Source organism: Nanorana parkeri, unplaced genomic scaffold (assembly GCF_000935625.1).
Source record: "Nanorana parkeri isolate BGI_ZX_2015 unplaced genomic scaffold, ASM93562v1 scaffold249, whole genome shotgun sequence".
In the NCBI taxonomy this organism is placed as follows: Eukaryota; Metazoa; Chordata; class Amphibia; order Anura; family Dicroglossidae; genus Nanorana; species Nanorana parkeri.
In genome coordinates this window covers 1,609,035-1,630,132 of record NW_017306517.1, presented here as the reverse complement: position 1 = coordinate 1,630,132, position 21,098 = coordinate 1,609,035, and the positions used below count along the sequence as shown (strand labels likewise).

The following is a 21,098-nucleotide window of genomic DNA, read 5'->3' as shown; positions in this document are numbered from 1 at the left end:
CGTTCGCGGTGGCATCAGAGAGGCCCGGGGGGCAATTCCCACCCTTCCACCCGACCCAGTCCGCCCCTGAAGAAGGGGATAGATATACTGACTCTCAGTGTCACAGCACAGTACCTGCAGGCTGCAGCTCTCCTGGCTCTCTGACGTCTGGGGATTGGATCCCGATTCCTGCCAAGGAGCACCTCACGTCATCTGGACTGGACCTCGAGACCCCCCTCAGTCACCTCACCTCACAGCCACACCTCCCTTGTCATGCTGTGCTGCTGCCTGCTGGGTAATGCAGTCCTCTGGCCGGCGGCAGCTCTCCGAGTCCTCAATCCCACGAAGATTGCCGCGGGCAGTGTGAGAGAGCTGTGGGCGGGCAGGGCCAGATCTGATGATAATTAATTATCATCAGGCGGGCCAGAGATAATTCCGTCGCGGGCCGGTTCTGGCCCGCGGGCCTTGAGTTTGACACATATGCTTAGAGTCTCTCCCATCCTATGGAACTCTTTACCCCAACCTGTCCGACTATCTCCCACTTTGACTGCCTTTAAGCGATCCTTTAAGACTCATCTCTTCAGGGAAGCCTATCCCACCTAAACCTAACCACTCAACCATCACGTTCTCAAACAATTCATCCCCACACAGCTACCTCCTCATGTATCACTTGCCCCTCCCTATTAGACTGCAAGCCCTCATGGGCAGGGCCCTCCTTACATTCTTGTCTTGAATTGTATTGTGATTGTAATGTCTTCCTTATATTGTAAAGCGCTGCGCAAACCGTTGGCGCTATATAAATCCTGTATAATTATAATAATAATGTCTTCTGAGGCTTCCCATCCTGTGATCAATCAGCAACTCCTTGTGTGTAATCAGATTGAAGTCCGCTCTGGTTTTCCCCTGTGAACTATAAAACCTCTACTGAGCACCGATCATTTGGAAAATAAGTTACATACCTGTAAAAGAAGACTGTAAATACTCACCCTGTCCACGCTGATGTACACCAATACAATGCTGTTAAATCTTCCCCCAGTGTCTGGGCGTATGCCGACACTTCCGGGAATGTCTATTCTCTAGGTATCCCCGCAGCTCTAATTGGTCCCTCTTACTGACCAACACATTGCTACTCTTTCCTTGCAGTAAACTGGAAGTCAGTAGGAGAAACCAGTCAGAGCTTTGGAGGCCCAGGGGGACAATACTCCCAGAGATGTCCATTTTCCAGTGGACTTCTGGGGGAGAATTTACACCATTGAAGCAGTGTTTGGTGGTATGGGCAGTAAGGAAGGTAAGTATTTACAGTTATATCTTGGGTGAGTCATTTTTGGTCCCTTTACCTGGATATTGTTGTTTACAAAAAAACCTGAAAAAAATGATAAAATTGTTGTTGGAAGAGGAATCAAATATATGGTAGTGCTATGTACATTTTAATTAAGTGTTCATTTTTGAGCGGCTTTGTTATTGTCTGTTATTCATGTGATTACAGATTTTATCAGTGAGTGTGAAAGGTAACTTCTCTTATCAGCTGGCTGAAGACAACGAGGTTGTGTATAGGATTAAGGCAGCCGGAGGTCGCATTGTACCACGCATGTCACTGTGTCTTCTGTGGAATATGGCATCAGAAAGGTACCTGATGTAAATAATTGGGTACTTTGTTCCACTTCCTGTTGAAAGTGTATTACAGGTTACATCCTTCATTGCTTGTGTTTTATTTTCTCAGGGAGTTACAAGAATAAAGTTAAATATACACACCATGCCATATCGATGCCTACCTTATTTTAAGGGTCATTTTTCAGCTGGACATATATTACTCATAAAAGAGTTTAACAACACACTAGGGGGTCTATTTATAAACTATCCATAGGGCTATTTGCTATCTGTGAACATTCATTCTGTGCAGATATATGCCAAAATGAACGTTCTTTAGTTGTTTTCTTTACAAGGCCATGTATTTTCAAAGTGTAAAAAAAACACATTACGGGCACTAGATGGTGCTGAGGAGCATAAAGAATAAACACTTATTTCCTACACTCCTTTAGCTCCATCTAGTGGCCATATGGTGATTTTACATGAAAATGTTGTAAAGAAAAAAATCTAAATAACGTTCATTCTGGCAAATATTAGCATAGAGCGAATGTTCACAAATATTTGCAGTGCAAGCAGCTCTTCAAATTGTTTATAAATCCCTAGGCGTGTATGTACAAGCCCTTTAATTTTATATTCGGTTAACAAATTTGTGTTAATAAAATATCACATAACAGAGCTATACACTCACGGGCCACTTTATTAGGTACACCTTGCTAGTACTGGGTTGGAGCCCTTTTGTCTTCAGAACTGCTTTAATTCTTCGTGGCATAGATTCAACAAGGTGATGGAAACATTCCTTAGAGAGTTTGGTCCATACTGACATGATAGCATCACACAGTTGCTGCCGATTTGTCGGCTGCACATCCATGATGCGAAGCTCCACCAGCCTGATCTGTTAATACATGGCAGGATAGATCCATGCTTTCATGTTGTTTACATCAAATTCTGACCCGAACATCAGTTTGCTGAGACATAGCTATGCCTTACCAGCTAACATGAACCAAAATAGTTTTTACCCTCCAGCTATGCAAACTCAGTGACCCGCTCAACGAGCATAAGGCCTGTCAGCAGGGTCTTCATTCTTTAATGTCACTGTCGTCAATCAGTCACCATTTATATACTGCTAGAAATGTTGTCAAGTTCACCAAGTCCAAAGAGCCTAAGGTATATTTCAGTCAGTGAGCTAGCTGTTCATTGTACCCGGAATGAAATTTCAAGGAACTGTACAGGGCAGTGCACATATTTCTCACTCTTGTTTACAGCTGTTAATTACTTACTAGAATTTGTGCAAATGTTTTCCTTAGTAACAGCAGGTATTTTGTTGAAATGTGAGAGTAATTCTACGTATTTTGTTTTTGTAGATGGCTGTCAAACGGTCCTCTGTGCAGATTGGTGTCAGACACAACAGAGTATGTGGAGTGTGCCTGCTCCCACATGTCATCCTATGCTGTGTTTGCTCACACTGACGACCTTTCATCCTACAATGAAGCCTTTTTTTTTGCTGGATTTATTTGCATTTCTGGTTAGTGGTTTTTTATTTAAGACATATACAGGGGAGACAAGAATAAATGTGTCTCATTGTTACAGGAATAGTGTTGTTATCTGCGCCAAATTCATGTACAAGGCTGCTTAGCATTCATGAATTTGGCGCAAAACTATGAACCTGGCACTGGCTTGCAAGACAAACTTTGGGACAGATACATGCACACTGATAAAGTACATAGTCACATTTCTCTATCCAAAGTGTCACATACCCTGTTTCCCCGAAAATAAGCCCTACCCTGAAAATAAGACCTAGTACTATTTTTGAGAATTGCTAAAATATAAGACCTACCCCGAAAATAAGACCTAGTTGTGATCAATCCCAAGGCCGGTGGTGGCATACAGGGGGAACTTGAAGATCCGTGGGAGAGAATCAGCGGTGCCAATGAAGCCAGCGTTAGAGGAAGCGAGGCGGCAGCGGAGGGAGCAGAGCCGCATAAGCTGATGCTTCCGCTATAGCGCCGGCTCCTGTCACAGGCGGAGTGATGACAAATGCACTCCGCCTGTGAGGAATCGATAGTGAAAGTGCGCTTCGCTCATTCTGGCCAGCGATTGGTTAGCAAATTGCTCTTGGAATGGTACGGCACCCCTGATCACCATATTTTTGTACATGAATACATGTAGACTGTTGCACAGGAATAAGTGTGGACTGTTGTGCATTAAAATAAAAAACCTACCCCGAAAATAAGACCTAGAGGTGTTTTCTGAGCCTCAAAAAAAAAAAAGACAGTGTCTTATTTTCGGGGAAACACGGTATGTGTCTGGGACAGATTTCAGATGGATCCTCAGTTTCAAGGAATGTCGCACCTGAGGTATGTGTCATGTACTGCGACAGACATATACAGTAGGACCGTGAGACAGATTAGTTATGCCAAAAAGTACTTTTTTGCATCACTTTTCTTATAACTGAACTATTTGTGGTTATTTATTGAATATGTAACAAGCACAGAACCAGAATGAAATATGGCACAAATAGAAACTACTTGAATTTGGCACAGTAGTCGGTAGAGGTCTGGAAAATGGCGCAGCTTGTTTTAGAATGTGACGCAGATATTTCTTATCCTGCATTAGCACCAGAACTCTGGCACAAATGCGATGTTGAATTCCCCTGCTACTGCTTAACTGTAAAATATGTTTAACCTTTTGACATTGATATATAAATCCTGACATATTATATATTTGTCGCCATTATAAATTGGGAATGCTGAACTTCTTTAGTCTATGTAGGCATTGGAAGTAGAAGCAGAGGATTCTAGGCCTGTGCCCAGTTTGTACTCTACTTGAACTACTCGAACTTGAACTGCAATGTGTGGCCACTATATGGGCATGTAAAGCTGTTAATCTGGCCCATTCACACTGTAGAGTTGCGCTAATGGCATGTTACCATGCATTTAGTGCATGTTATTACACAACACTACTGCTGTGGTGGTACAGTGCGCTAGGTGTGTTGCCCTTCTTTTGAATAGAGCCCCAATGCACCTCCTAGCAGCCATATGTTCAAAATGAACGGCCATGCAAAGCACTTATTGCAAGGTACCTCACGCTAGGCGCGTAGTTCGTCAGTGTGTGGTAAATGCACTATAACATGTCATTTGCACAATAACCTGGATCTTCCTAAGGCTGGCCATACACCTATCATTTTTTTTTTGTTCAACGTGGGCTGAACGGAAAAAAAATACCAACACCTGTCAGAATGCCCAATCAGAGCGGGCAACTCATTGGCTGCTGGCTCTGATCGTACGAAGATTTTCCAGCAGGCTCCTTCGATCAGCTGATCGAGGAATGCCGGCTGAAAAGGAGCCAACAGCCCCACACACTGCTAATTTCGGCCGGTACATTAAAAACCGGCCAAAATGTATGTATGGCACCTTAAAAGTGTATGGCACCTTAATGCGTGTGTTTTAAATGACAGTGATTGATCACTGATCACCAGAGAATGGTGAAAGTCACCTTAACCACTTAATGCCTGTATAATGCCTGTACCGACTTAGTATTCCAACACATCAAACTTGTAGAGCAATCATTCTTTTATTTTCTAACCTGCTTTAGATTAGCAGGCAGCTGAAACCTAATTATTTTATATAAACAACAGTCACTTTTTAAGTATTTTTTTAATGCTGTTGCTGCAAATAATGAAAGCCTCTTAATGATACAAATAGGTGATGAACAGAAAAAATATAGCAGCACACTTTTTTACAGTGGGCATAATGCTCCTTAACAGTGTGGGGAATTTATCAAAACTGGAGCAGACAGAATCTGGAGCAGTTGCCCATGGCAACCAATCAGCATCTCTCTTCAGCTTTCTCAGGTAAGATTTGAAAATGAGACAGAGAAGCTGATTTGTTGCAGTACAAATCTGCTCCAGATTTTGTCTGCTCCAGTTTTGATAAATCACCCCCACCCCCAATGTCTTCTATATCAAGTGCTGTAAGTAATAGCAAGCACCTACTTACTAAGCTCCATTTTTTTTCTCACTGTAGGAAAGCAATTATTCAGTTGGTGAAGATCAATTCCAAAATACCATTGCTCTGCAAAGAGCTTTGTTTCAACAGAAAGGGAAAAGGGCATTTTTCTACTACCAGAACAAGATCTTATTGCAGGGGTAGGCAACATCGGCATTCCAACTGTTGTTGAATTACAAGTCCCATGAGGCATTGCAAGACTGATGACCACAGACATGACTCCCAGAGGCAGAGGTATAATGGGACTTTGTAGTTTTGCCACAACTGGTGTGCCAAGGTTGCCTACCCCTGCCTGGAGTTCTGCTTTAGGCGCTACACAGCCCTTTCATTACAAGTGATGCTGAAATGCTAGTATTACATTCTTTATTAAGGCTCTGTAATGGAAGTCACCGTGAAAGGAGAAATAGAAATTCAAAATGTTAATGAACAAACTGCCCCGTCTTTTATAGATTGTGCCTAATGGTGTCATCAGTCTATATGTAACATGTACTACCATGACTGCTAATGTATTAAATGCCAGGACTTATTTATGTTTTATTTTTCTTGGCAGGGTTTACTTTAGCCATCCTCTCCCAGTTATTCTGTACTAGGTCCTCCATGTTTGCAGCTAAGCTCCTAACACATATGATGGTGGCCTGTTTAGGAACTCAGGTAAGATATACTAATGCATTATTATTTTTCATTTCTGTATTTTCAAACAAAAAAGGTCTGGTTAAAGTATGACTAAGGGGGGCAGATGGTGTCAGAGTATTATTATTATTACAACATTGCATATAAGCCTTAAAGTAACCCCTAAATACAACCCTGACCCTCAATCTTAAGCTAGCCCAAAACCTTAAATCTTTCCAGGCAAAAATCTTCTCACCTTGTAACTCAAGATATACTCACCTAAAGGTGCCCATATACCTTACGATTATCGGACGAAACTTTTCGTCCGATGATCGAAATAATCGTACGATTTTCGTACGGCAGCCCCATCCTGCCCCGATGATCGCAAGAATCATTTAGCCGTAATGAACCAAAAGCACCTGGACGAAATGCGGTAATTGATTTGCCGTATTTTCGTTAGCGCAAGCGCAGTGTACATTGTACGACTTTTGACGTACGGAAACGCCAGCAACCTTACGACAATCGTACGATCTAGCAAAGTTTTCAAACATGCTTGACCGTCAAAAGTCGTACGATTGTACAGTATTGTCGGTCGGACACTGCAATGCACACATACGATTATTGGACGAAAAGTCGATCGCATACGATCATCGTCCGATAATCGTAAGGTGTATGGGCACCTTAACTCTGCTGTCTGGGTTACTTGACGGCACCATTTCCAGTTGCAGGGGATCGCTAATCCAGTGGTGCACATGTGCTGACGCAGGTCAGTCCCTGGCACTCACCTTGCGCTGGTGTCATGGCTGCAGGCTCCTCTTTTGGTCATCCAATAGGAAATGTCTACATCCCTCAGACAGTAACACAGACACCCAGAGAAGGACACTGCCCCCAGTAAACAAAAGAAGAAAGAAGGTTTGGGACTGGAGCGTCACGAGAGCATGAATTTAGGTGCCTAAGAAGGTCATTTTGCAGGGTTTTTTTATGTCAGTCAGTCAAAGTTCAGTTAGAGACGGTGGAGGGATAGGGGGAGCTTTTCCACAATTTGTTGTTCTCAAATCCTCAAACAATTATTTGCTGTTCTTTCTCTTCTCCATGCACACAAGACACACAACAGAAAGGTTGAGTCAATTTCTCACCATTCTTACTGGTTGCCGGTGTGATTTCTATATTGTCAGCACCTGTTAATTGGTACAGTTGAGTTTAATTACAAAATTACAGGAGCATCGCAAACTTGGAATGCAATTATTTCTTGCAATTTGGAGAAGGTGCCAATAATTTTGTCCAGTCCATTTTTGGAGTTTTGCGTGGAATGTGTCAGATTTGGCTTTTTTTTCTCAACTTTTTTGTGTCATACCAATACAAACAAAAGAAATTAACATGAGAATGCTGAAACATTTGTAATTGCAGCAATTTTCTGAGCGAAGTGGTGCAGTATCTGACAGAAATGTAGGGGTGGCAATATTTTTGGCCATGACTGTACATATTTATATATATATATATATATATATATATATATCAACATTTAATCGGCCATGAGTATGTAATCATAAATACCTAAGAAGAAAGGATGCTATGTTCTAACTAACAAGTTATTTGTTCAGATTCGCTATAAATGCCAGGTTCTCACTTTGTTGCCTTAAACCTAAACTGAATGCTGAATGCCAGACAAATGGCTAAATACACATACTGTATATGAGGGCTGTTTCACCTGCCAAAAGATTTGTATTTCTGTCCATCCAGTCCTTAAATTTGCACAACTCTGCCATACAGCACAGTCCTGCCTGGCAGGGGAGAAAAACCTGTTCTTTCTCTGCCACAGTTTAACTTTTTTTTACAGGTCTTCTCAGCGATAACAGCATTTGTAATTATCTTGGTCTTAAATTCGCTCCTGACCCCCAAAAATGCAAACAAAGGATGTTTTAAAAAATAATGATACATTAAAGAGATGAGAGTTTGTAAAGCAGTGTCAGATGACTCATGTCTGTGATATCAGCAAGTATGGGTTGGTGTATTTGCTAAGTTTTCTAATGGACAGAGCAATGGTTTGACGTGGGCAGACAGTTACGCTGAGTGTATACGTTTATGACTTATGTAAGCTAGGTTCAAGTGGCAGAGGTTTCACACTTTGCATTGGAATGCTGAGCACTCGCAAAGCTTTATCGCCCTATTAATACTCATTTTGTGCTTTGCGGTATTGAACTTTAGGGATAGTTACTATCTTTATCTTAGGTGAATTGACTTTCTTTTATTTAATGGCTCAATAGCTAGGGTATAAGGGTTTAATGGAGTGTATTGTCTTCACAGGGTGCCCAAGTTCCCTGATAGGGCTTTATGAAGCGTTCATGAACATAATGTATGAACAGAACCCTGCTGGCAAAACAAAAGATACATTAATAAATATCGCAAGGTTCTAAACAATAAAACAAGACAAAATATAAGGAAAACAGAAGGCATGTGATGTAATAAGGAAAGCACAAACATATAATCATATTTTAATATCTGACCTTAGACTGGTAAACGTGGTGGCTATCACAGTGTCTAGGCTAGGCCTACATGTAGCGGGTGGTTATGCAGGGAAAAAAGCTCCGGAGTAATAAGCTACACAAAGGTTCCTTTAAATTGACTATTATCCATGCCAAAAGGGTCACAATCCAATTCTGTCCAGGTACGCTTCAAACAGTAAGGCATGGTTAATAGTAAACAATAATGCAGAACAGAATGCAGCTCATACAACCAGAGGATTATGCGAACCACACTTTCTGTAACCAGTCAAGATGATGAGTTCCCTTGTCAACAGTAACCCCATAATCAACTGGACAGTTTCTCTGACAAGTTGACTGAATCTTCCTTTATACGACACCTCCAGCTCCTCTTTTTTCACTTCATGGGCCCCCTTTTGCTGCAGCTTACACTGTATATAGCATTCTGTGCCCTCGAGGGCAGGGACTGATGTGAATGTGACACTATGTAATGCGCTGTGTAAATATAGTATATAAATACCGCTAATAAATAAATCAATATGGAAGTACTTACCTTTGGTTATGTGAAGAAACACTGTAAGATTCTAAAGTAAGGGCCAGTTCACACCATAAAGAGTGTGTTCCAGAGGGTTCGACCTCTGGAGCGCACTGGAATGCAACCCAGCGGGCTCACTTTGTTTTGGGGCGGGAGGGGGCATGGCAGTGCATTGAAGCCAATGGAACCGCAGCCACACCCCCACGTCTGCAGTGCGATCACCGGCACCCGAACGCGTGGCACATTAGTGCCTACGTTCCAATCCAGTGCGAACTGCAAAAATGCTGCATGCACTATTTTTGCAGATTGCACTGGACCGGAATGCAGGTACTAATGTGTCACACGTTCGGGTGTCAGTGATCGCACTGCAGGCGGGGGCCGTGGCTGCGGTGCCACGGACTTTAATGCACCGCCACGCCCTCTCCCATCCCAAAACAAAATGAGCCGGCCAGGTTGTGTTCCATAAGCCGAATGCTCTGGAACGCACTCTTTATGGTGTGAACTGGCCCTAAATCCATTCTCTTTCTCTCCCATCGCTGTCTGTCAGTTCTTCCCCTACCAGCAGCCCAATTTGTGTGCAGTCCTGTTTGCTCTCATCCCTCTCTGCACCTTGGGTCCAGTGCGGCAGAGTGAACAGAAACACGCAAGCCAAAATACATCATCTGCGCTAGACTCTGTCAGGAGCAAACACCATAATCATTTCACTGTCAAAAGCAAGTCACACATCAAAATGTATTAAACACCCCAATGAACAATGAGAGAGAGAACCCAGAGGATACCGATGTATGATCCCTGGATATGCAGCACTTGTGTGAGTAATTTTGTACATTTGACAGCACTATACTCACAGGATCAGAGAATGTGGAAAAGTGTGAAAAAGAGAATCTGGAGAGCCAACATTCTGATGTGTGACTGAGTGAACAGATGCACTCAGCACACAGACAGAACTACACATTTGTTCACTGCCTCTGCTAGGAGAAGGCCTCTATCCTGGCAGTCTGGCTGACATGTCCCTTCCCCTTGTATGCATAGTGGTATCGCTTGTCTCGGGCAAGAACCTGGTGTCATGACAAGTGATTTCAATTTCAATCCAAAATCATTAGGTATTCACCTCCTTGAAAGCAACGTGGTCAAACAGTGATGGGGGAGACGTACTCAACCACACTATTTCAGCAGCCAGACCACCTAGACAAACAGAACACTGTATTATTGCTTAGTATATATAAAGCCAAAACTTTTTTTTACGGATAGAGTAGGGAATTTTTTTAATCCCTTTCAGGTTTTTTTTGTATGATGCCTATTAGGGATTTCCTTTCATCTCCTGCTTTGAGACATAACAATTAATGAATGTAGATCTATCCAAAATAATGGAAATCCTCTCTTAAACAGCTGTCACCAGCACAGATGTCCCCATTGTAAAATTTGCCACCCATTCATTATCCAGTGACAACTCCAAATTTGGGGTTTTCTCTCATTTTAAGTCCCTGTGATAACAGACAACAAGACAGATAGAGGGGATGAATCCTCTTTGTGGGGACACAAACAGCACAGAAATTGTCTTTAGATACACTTTAATGGGAACCTAAAAAGCTATTTTTTTTCTTGTTGAAGCCAATGTCATTCCATTTCCTAGTTCAGATTTTGGAAAGATCACGGGACTGGCAGCTGTGGACAACATACTTCAATTAAAAGTAATAATATTGATAATAATAATAAATGTGCATTGACGTATATCCTGTGTATGATAAGTATTTACTGTAAGCACAATATTATTGAAAATCTGGGAGTGTTAGTGAAGTACAGATCAGTGCTGCCTCCTGCAGTGAATTATGAAGCTGGGTACTCTTATTAGAGGTATACTCTGCTGAGCCTTGTTAAATCCTTGTCAGAACAAGCATGATGAGTTATTTATTATTTTTAATGCTTTTTCAGAATGTTCATTGATAGCCAGGTGATTGTCCTTCCCAAGGCTGCCAAGTTACTTCTCAGAGAAACTGTCAACAAAGCCTCTTTGCTTGTTCACATTACTCCTCTGCATTGCAGGCAATGTCTATCTCTGGCATTCCCAGGATGTTATGTGAGCTCTGAGGTCAATGTAAAAGCCTTGCAGCTTAGTGAATTCCACACTATAACTCATCCAACAGCTGAATGGCTCATCAGTTTCCCACTTGTAGATTCTGACATTTTTTATCTTTTAAAATTGAACATAATTAATTTATTCTATTTTATAAATCGATGGAGTAGAACCTCAGAATAAACAAAAAAAAATGGATGGAGTATGACCTCACTTTGAAACTAGCTTGAGATAGAAGCCTTTTCCTGTCTAAGGTATCAATGGTTTTGTAATAAGGGTGAGCAAACAATGAAAAATGATTCAGCAGACTGTGAACTATTACTAACTTCACAGACTGAACATTTAAAGCATATATAACCCCCCAATGTAATATATTGCAGCCTACCTAGCCTTAGATGTGGTGGCTGCATTAGATTTTTCTTACAAGCTTTTTTTCCTTTTCCTATTCTGCGAATAACACACTTTCTGTCCCTGGGCGGCAACACTCACTCCTCTACTGTACCTATGGTCGCTAGAGTGTTCGGGTTTAGCTTGAAGAAAAGGTGGCAACCCTAGAGCCATGGTTGGTAATCCAGGCTGGACTTTTCTGCCTTTATTGATTTGCATTATATGGGTGAGACGATTAGTACTTTACAGAAGGAGGATAAGATTGTTTTGTGCTTCTAGTTCATCTCACAGGAAGTGAAAGGAGCACTGCATTTGTGGCAAGATCAGCGGGGAAAATGTCATGGGTATTATGCTGACACTTGAGAAACTAGATTTTGATATCTAGACGAAATCTATTAAAATGGAAAAAATAACATGTAAATTCATGTCTGGTCAAAATTTTTTCAGGGGAAAAATCTGGGAAATGTCATTCATTATAGTATTGTTGTTTTCCCAAAAGATGTACCAAAGCAAAGCAAATTCCACCTTTTGTGATACATTTGATTATTTCTAACAAAGCAGGCAAATTTAAGTTGTACAAAGTATTTATCCCCTGTATCTCACCTTTCTTACACCTGTAAAGGCTCTTGAAATATGTACCGGTTGCTGTGAAGGAACCTAAATTTGAACTTCATGTAGATATAAAGGAGACATAAATGAATGCAACCCTGCATTCATTAATACATAATTCAACACATTTTAATTGCAAGCAGAGTGAGTACCTAGATTTGAATTGGTATCAGCCTCTTTAGGTCTCTGTATAGCAGAGAGGAGGGTGAGAGGATGGAGCAGTACAAGGAGCCAATCAGTTTGTGCCAACAAGAAGTATGCTGATAGGAGTAAAAAAGCAGAATGACAGACAGGTGAGCTTATTACTGTGCTGCTTCTCATTTTGCTATTCAGTCACAGGTTGTTTTGGGTCCAGGACGACCAAGGCTGAGAGTTTTAGGAGCATAAAACATGCTCCTATGATTCCTGTCCCTCTCCCTGCAGTTGCTACAGTGGTGATGCCTCTCTCTCTCCCCACAGCCACTGTGATACTGCAGACCTTGTGCTGCCGACAAGGCCTCCTCCACTCTCATTGGCCAGTGCTGCAATTAGTCAGATTGTGTCTTCTGTGCTAGGTAGCAGGTTGACTCCATCTGCTTAGCCTCTTCTGTTCTCATCGTCCAGCGCTGCTGTGGCATTTTATTTAAACATCACTAGCCCAGAACTCTTGCCCCGATTATTACTCTTGTTTTACCCATGCCTGGAAAATAGATACAATACTGATTGCCACCTGCCCTGACCCTTGCCAAGAAGGTAAGTTTTGTTACTGATTACCGCCTGCCCTATTCCTTGTCTGGATAATAGATTATGGTACTGACTGGCACCCACCCTGAACTATGCTTGAATTCAAGACTCTGCCATTGTCTGCTTCCAGCCCTGACAAGCTGGACATCCAGCCAGTCACTAGTCATTCTTGTATACTGCACCTGTCTTGAACCATTCCGTATCTGGAGGCCATCTGACACAGTAAGCCAACTCTCTCTATGGGGTTGCTGGCGTATCATTTCTGTGAATGTAACACCACGCCTAAAGTCCTGGGGGCATCCAAGTACTGCTAGGTATACTAGCCTTAAGGGAAAGATGGCTGCTGTAGGTGAAAGCACGCAAAAGCCTCACTATTTTCACAGAACAGGACATGAACTGAAAAAGCCTCACACAGAGTAAGTGGGTTGAATGATGTTGGCCCTAGACCGAGGACATTTAGTGACAGAAAAAAATACTGCGGGTAAAAACTCTGGATTGAAGCTGAATATTGCACAGAATCTGGTTTAAATATTTTATCCTTTATGTATTTATTTTTGGTTAGCTGTGATTTAAAGGGGGGTGTCTGTAAATAATGTATGGATAGACTAAGAAAGGATTAGAACCCTTGTAAGCTATTTTAATAATGTCCGTGACATCACTGTAGACACGCACTAATCACATGGTGACCATTGTTACTGGGACATAAACAAAACATTTAAGAGTTGTCACCAGATCTTCCAATGGGGACACCTGCTCTGGTGACAATTGTCTTAAGTAGGTATTTTGCCTCAGGTGGCATTTCATTGGGGGGCAGAGGGTGTTGGGGGTGCGGCAGAAGGGCTGCCACAGCGTCCTGGGTTTCTAAGAGCTCTTACAACCTGTGAAGCTGTCTGGTGTCCTTCCAAGCTCACTGACATGACCAGTTGCCTAGAACTGAGCGGGATACTCTGGCTTGCATCCTGCCCAGCTCCTGGCAACCAGTGACATCAGTGAGCTGGGTGGGATGCCAGACAGATCCGCTGTCCAGTGCCCGGCGCCATCCTACATGTAATGAAATTTTCTCAGGTTGCAAATACCATAGGGGCAGCCCTGCCTCCTACTTTCTAATGTGTCTCCAGAACAGGGAAATCCATAATTTAATGTCACCTATGCTATTTATTAAGCAGGTGGGATGGTCTACAGGTGCAGACAGCTACTGGCCTGAACCTGCGTGCAGCTGGGTGGTGGAGACCAATGCTAGACGGAGCGTTGAGATTCTTCTATGTTGTATACCATGACGCACTAGTTCACTCCACACAAAAAGGGTACTGATTTCTTTTGGGTATATCTTCTCACTGAATAGTATATGCAATACTGGAATGCTGTGTTTGAGCAGTGTGAAACCACAATTCTATTACCCATTTTGTATTTAATATACTACTTTAAAAAAGTGCAGTGTTGCCTGGTAGTGTCAGTATAATGCCAGAAAAGACTTTCCTCAGTTAGAAAACTAACTAGCTTTTCTCTCTAGTATAGAATTTAAAAATGTTCATATGAAGATACAAACACAGAATGAACAGGATCGTTGTAGTAAGTCCTCGAGCAAATTACTGCTGCCATCTGTTTGACTCTTTATTTTTAAGTATCTTGAAAGGCTAACATGAGCTAACAAAATGAACAAGACCCATGACTGAGAGATATGGAGGGCTGGGTAAACCGTGTAAATATGGGCACTGAAGAGTGAGACATAAATCTCTTGCTATAATGTTAACTCGTATGAATCTGCTTAGAGTGTTTTTATATTTGGCAGCACAATCCTTTGAAAACAAACCTCTATGGAATTATTTCTAAACCACGCTCTGTGCATATAGCCACAATATTTTGGAGACACTGCTATGTCAAGAATGGCGCCATTATTCCATCACAATAAATAACATCCGAACAATTCTGGTTGAGTATATTAATTGCTGCTGTTTGTACAATCATTTGGGAACTCGATAGGTAATAAATAATATTTGTTAGATTAATGATGTCACTGCCCTCAGTTTATAGTTATAAACATATGGGGAAGATAAAAATGTATTTGATAAAAACAAGCAGTAAAAAGTGACAGAGCTGTTAATCACATCACACATACACGTCCAAAAGAGGTCAATTGACAGGCTTCATTCACGCTATGCGATTTGGGATTCCTGCGGCAGGAACCTACAGATTCCTGTGTCAGTATTCCCAAATGTCCTGTTTAGCTGTTGCCGCTGTGCCACGTTCTGTAAGCGGTAGTCCGCATGTAATCGTATGTGATATGATTACATGTGGTTGGAATAGATCACTGTCATTGGATGCAGCGACAGGCCTCATTCACACTTGAGTTTGAGGCAGTTTCACAGATTGCTCAGTTAGCTGTGTTTATAAAAAGAAGCAGGAAGCAGTATACAGCTCCTGCTGCCGTTCCCATGTAATCAGGCATGCAGTGATTACCTGCGGAAGATTGCGCCTGGACACAAACATTTTGCATCCAGAGGCAGTCACCTGCAGGTAATTGCTGCGTGTCTGATTACATGCGAATAGCCGCTGTCAGCCTCGCATTGCGTTGTATTGTACTTCCTGCTTCTCCCTATAAACCCAGCTAACGGAGGAATCTGCGAGACTGCCCCTAATGCAAATTTGGATGGGGCTTTAGTAGTCATCCTTACACTACAATAGTCTGCAAAGACTGATGATATCATCTCATTCTTGACAAAGTTCATGGACCACCTTTTAAAAGAACTCTGTCACCAAATGAAAAAGAAAAAACTCTCTACAAAAGAACTCTTAATACTTACCTGTACGTCTGTCTCCATCACCGCACTCTTAAAGTAGAACTCCGAGCAAATTAAATTTTAACCCTTGCAGTGAGGGGTACCCCTCACTGCAAGGATCAAGTGCTTGCTTTGTCTAGGGAGCTAAAATAACAAAGTTATACTCACCCGAACCTTCATCCTAGCCTGTTCTTAGATGCTCCATTCAGCCTCTCTCCCCCTCCGCTCCAGCGGTCTAAGGTCCTGTGAGTCATCATGTCCAATACAGGGTATAGAATTTAAGGATGCTGAGAGACATTCCTTCACTGGAATGGAGGAGGAGACAGACTGGAGGGAGCGGTGTAACAGCATGATGGGATTCTGGTGGGGTGAGCATAACTTTGTTATTTTTGCTCCCTAGACAAAACGGGCACTTAACCCTTGCGGTGCCGGGGTAGCCACACTCCAAGGGTTAAGATTTGATTTGCCTTGAGTCTGCTTTAAACGATGGCAATCAAAGAATCTTTAGCATCCGGCACACTTCCAGAAGTGTTAGATATCAGGTCTTCTGATGGTAAGCCCAGGACCACTGCAGCAAAAACAAGCTAAGGCTGCAGAGCAGGGAGGACATGACAGCAGCTGTAGCGGGAGCCAAAGGTCAGCCTCTGCATCTCTAGTGACAAATAGTGGGGACTTTCTTGCTCCTGCTTCCTCAGCTCACCTCCAGTGGGTCTGAGGCATCAAAGAACAATGGGTCCAGGTCTATCCTGATCCTAACAGGGGCCACCAGGATGGGTGGTGGATATATAAGAATGTGGAGGGATATGGGGGAGATGTTGGGAGAGTTGTAGCAGGTAGTGAGGGCAGGCCAACACTGCAAACACAGCAGCCGTCTCTAAAACCAGAAACACGGGCACATGTTGAAAGAGGTTTTTCAGCTTGGCTTTCATAGGCTGCACATGTGAGATGTCAGGAATTGGCTGCACATGTGAGATGTCAGGAATTGAATCTTGCAGACATGACTATTGTTTGTATGGTTGTTGGTGAAAAATACACTTTGTATAGATCAACAAAGGTGATCAATGTCTGCTTATTCAGTACCATGCCACGTCAGAGATAATCATAGTAAAGTTTTGGAAAAGTTTAATAATCACCTGTAATCATTGCACACAATTCTGTAATCCCGCAGCATCACACCGGTAGAGCTGTTCTATTTTTCCGATGAGGTAGCTATAACTATTCAAAGTTCCCTTTTCGATCTGTCCTGCTGGCACCGATAGGATTCTACTAAAAGACGGTCAGGGAGAGAGCTGTTTCCCAAAGGCACATTTTCTGCTTCTCACTGCTCAGCCATTTATGTACTCATGATGCAAATCTATATTAATAGCATCACATATTATATGTAGTTTCTGAGAAGCCTGAAAAAACAAGAGCTGGCCGCCACGCAGAGAGGGGAAGTAAAATGTAAACAATGTTGTGAGAAACTAGTAGAAGGGGAAACAATCCAGCCCTGCAATCCATCAGTTTTATCAGATATCCACCCCTTCTAGTTTACATGTAGCTGCCAAGTTCCAATCTGTACACTGTGCATCTCCTCAGGGGCTCCTTATTCACTTTATCCATTACGTCAACAACACCCTCTAATGGCTAAGATCATGTTTGTCCAAGTTCCTCTTGTAATAGGCATTGCCGTCCATTATATAACTATTGTTTTTAATGCAGGAAATGTGTTTAATAAGTTTATATTTATATGGTTTGTATAGGTCATGGATTTACTAGAGCATTACTAACAATACATGGAAATATAGAATGTTATCATATGATTTCCTTTGACGTGTGTTGTCATTGGCCACCTTAATGCCTAAGCCCCAGGACATGCAGATTATTGGAGTAGTCTTCCTTATGGGTATTACTGTTATAAATATCCATTATATGGGATTATGTGTCCAACTTTTAGAGTTGGGATTCCCTGTTTAATAACAAAAATTTGAAGCCAAAACGTCCCTTGCTATACCTTCAAAATTTCAGATACAAAAAGAAAAAAGACAAATCATTTAAGGCACACTCCAATCAACATTGTATAGGAAACCTTGAGGCTATGAGTGATTCCATATTTCACACAGATAGTTAGACATTGCCGTACTGCTGTAGTCCACCTCAATCCATTGTGTCTGTGGAATGATCCTCTAATTATCTGCTGGTGATACTGGAACACACTCTTTGCTGTCTTACACACAAGCTTCAGGGCTTGTTCACACGATGATGTCCGGATCATGTCCAGACCAGAACAGTTTGTTCCCAGACCAAAAAAAGCATCCCAATGTAACCCTATGGTATTTCTGGGCTCCGTTTACACCAGCACAGTCCGTACTGGTCCAGACAAAAAAAAAAAACAGCTTGTCTCATTTTCTCTGGTCTGGAATGCATGGAAAAGCATACAAAATGCATGCAAATGCACTGGACTGCACCTGAAAGCCAATTTTAAGGTAAACAAAAAACCAGCACTGGAACGTGGCAAAATTGTAAAAATGCACTGCACTGCGTTTGCAGATCTACTCCAGATCTGGTCCAGACATGGTGTGAAGAAAGCCTAAACATCACAGGTAAAAGTAGAATTATGCTCCTAAACTTTTTTCAGTAATGTATCCAGATCATACAAATATGCATTGCAAAGTATTTCTTTAGAATTTTGAACAAGCACTCATCATGTTACCAAACAGTTGGCTCCAACTCTCTCAGCTTGGCTTCCCCGAACTCCCTGTAGGGTACAAGATCACAAGGGACAAAGTGGTCTCCAGCAACTTGCCATCTACTAGTAAGAAAGGATGGAGAAGCAGGAGGACTTTAACCCTTTCGCTGCCACCGACGCAAGGCATATACGGAGGAACAAAACTGTTTCCAAACCACCTGGTCAATATGCCGTACGAAGGTGGCATTTACAGTTCTGCTATAAGCTCATGGTCGCTATGGTCGCTTTAGCTGCATATAAAGAAATTGAGGACTATGCGTCCTCAATTTATACAAAACACAACTAATAGCACAAAAAAACACCCCCCCTACACACACATAACATAAACGTGCACCATATTGTGGTGTACGTCGTGCACATGTGCTGCAGTATGTTGTTAGAACGCATCGCAGTGCATGAGTTTTTTCTTTTAAAAAAAACATTATTTTAACTGTGGCAGCGCATGGTAAAGCTTTGTGACGCATTGCCGTGCGTTGTGATACTTTGTGTTGCAATTAAATATACGCCTGTATGATTTTATCACAACACAAATACAAACACAGAGCAAACACGATTTTTAACATAAATCTCTTATTTACAGTTTTGCGTTCCTTCATTTTTTTACCGTTTTGCAAAAAGGCGCAATTAAACATTTCTAAATATTTGTTATTTATTAACTCAATACAGTTTTATCTTTTAGATTTAGTCAGAAAATTACTTTTTTTGTGCGCTGATACTGATTTTAGTGTGCTTTATCAATTGTGTATTTTTTATCGGTTTAATATTAATTTGAGAAACATTTGCGCAATTATCGCAGGGCCCACAAATTTAGTATCACCATCTTTTTATTCTACCGGGCCTGCGCTTTCAGAAAATATATGGTTTTGGGAGTCTTTTACAAACGCTAGCAACGCAGCAGTTGAAAATCAAATCAATGGGAAAAATTGCAAAAATGGCCAGCTGACTTACAAAATGTTTTCCGTATGGCTTGGCAGCGAAAGGGTTAAAGAGTATCTAAAACCAAACCTGTAATACTGCATGTGATTAATGGTTCTTTCTTCAAGCCTTTTTCTTTTTTCACTCAGTAATTCTGCCAGTAACACACTTCCTGTCCTAGGCTGACCACACTCCTGCACTCTGTATCTATAGAGAGAGCTATGGTTGTCACCCAAGGACAGAACTGCAGAGACCTCCCTGTGTACTCTTTTCCATAACCTAGATGGTTGGTGTTCTGTAGTCCTCAGAGTTAAATGAAAACAAAGTAACAGATAACAATGCAGCAAAGGCAGGGGCCATAGGAATTTTCGGCTGACAAGATCAACAGGTTTTTTTTTGCATTTGTCAAATAAACATAACAAATTGCTTTTAATAGTATATTTAACAGGTCAAAATTGACCAAATAAGATAATTTCATTTTTAGGGATTACTTACCCTCTAATACTGCACGTGCAAGCGACTTTTAAGATCCTGTTCCATATTACCACATTATAAGGCCCCTTTCACACCGGCTTTCCGATCAGGTCTGCTTTCCTCCAATGCATGGACACAATGGTGACATCCCTTCCGATCAGGAGGGGATTCATGCACGAATCCCCTCTCCATCAGACCATGCAAAAAGAATATCAGACAATAGGCTCAGTTCACAATGATACAACACCAGGATAAAGATCCGTATTTTATCCTTTTAAAAAGTGAGTTATTTTCAGTTGAGTCCTATGAGATTTGAAAATTACAGTCACATGGATCTTTAGTCTCATCTTAAAGATGAGAACAAGATAGAAGTAGAGATAAGATAGATTCTCATCTTAAAGATGAGATTAAAATAAAGATCTTTATTCTGATTTTAAATCTTTACGAATTTTGTTGGATTATCCATAAAATGGACGCAGCATCCTTTTAACAATTGAATCAATAGAAAAAAGAGGTGATTGAGCTGATAAATGCAGAAGAAACGGTGTCCCAGTATAAACAATATTATAAGTTGGTCCTGTCATTAGGTTTTCTGTTCTACCTATCACTTTTTCAGTGCAACTCCTGTCACATTATTACTTGGTGGCTGATATAACTTGGCACATAACAGTTTGCTAGAATTCATCTAAATGTGTTGTGGATAGAAATCTCTAGGATTACATATTTTCATAAAAGCTGACAGCTTTTTTTCCATTCAGTGCGGCTTGTTACAGGTTACTCAGCAGGGAAAGCCTCCCCGCTGTGTAAACGGTCATGGATGGAACGTTGCCTGTTAATTACAGGCGGAGCTGCATTCGGCTTTTGACAGGTAGTTAGGTTACACAGCAGTGGCCTTCCCCACTACTTGTGTAACCTAATTTGGTGAGGAAAGAGCTGTCACAGCCTCTATTCAGTGTTAAAGGCGTGAGGTCTGTGGATGACTTGGACCAATGGCAAAGCGCCATTGGTCCAAGCTGTCCAATCAAATAAAAGAAGAAAAAAAACACTGAGGCCATCAAGTTCGATGCCTCAGCAGTGACTCAGCAGTGACTCACCTCCTCCCCACACAGCTTGGTTACCGAGCTGGGGACGGGGCTTCGGCGGCACTAGGGGTGGAGCTTCGGCAGGACGGGGGGTGCCTCACCCAGCCCTGAAGGTACAGCACGTCACTGAGGTGG

The 21,098-nt window shown here is 41.8% G+C and overlaps 1 protein-coding gene across 1 annotated transcript in view; it reads left to right on the top strand.

The window, feature by feature from the left end:
* The window catches only part of LOC108787222 (G-protein coupled receptor 98-like), a gene marked incomplete at its 5' end in the record, with an annotated part of 159,458 nt that overhangs the window by 8,815 nt on the left and 129,545 nt on the right, over positions 1-21,098 (top strand). Inside the window, 3 exons of the mRNA XM_018556714.1 lie at positions 1,466-1,605; positions 2,928-3,088; positions 6,121-6,221. Coding sequence (XP_018412216.1) covers positions 1,466-1,605; positions 2,928-3,088; positions 6,121-6,221 — 402 coding nt within the window. The remainder of the gene's footprint in view (positions 1-1,465; positions 1,606-2,927; positions 3,089-6,120; positions 6,222-21,098) is intronic.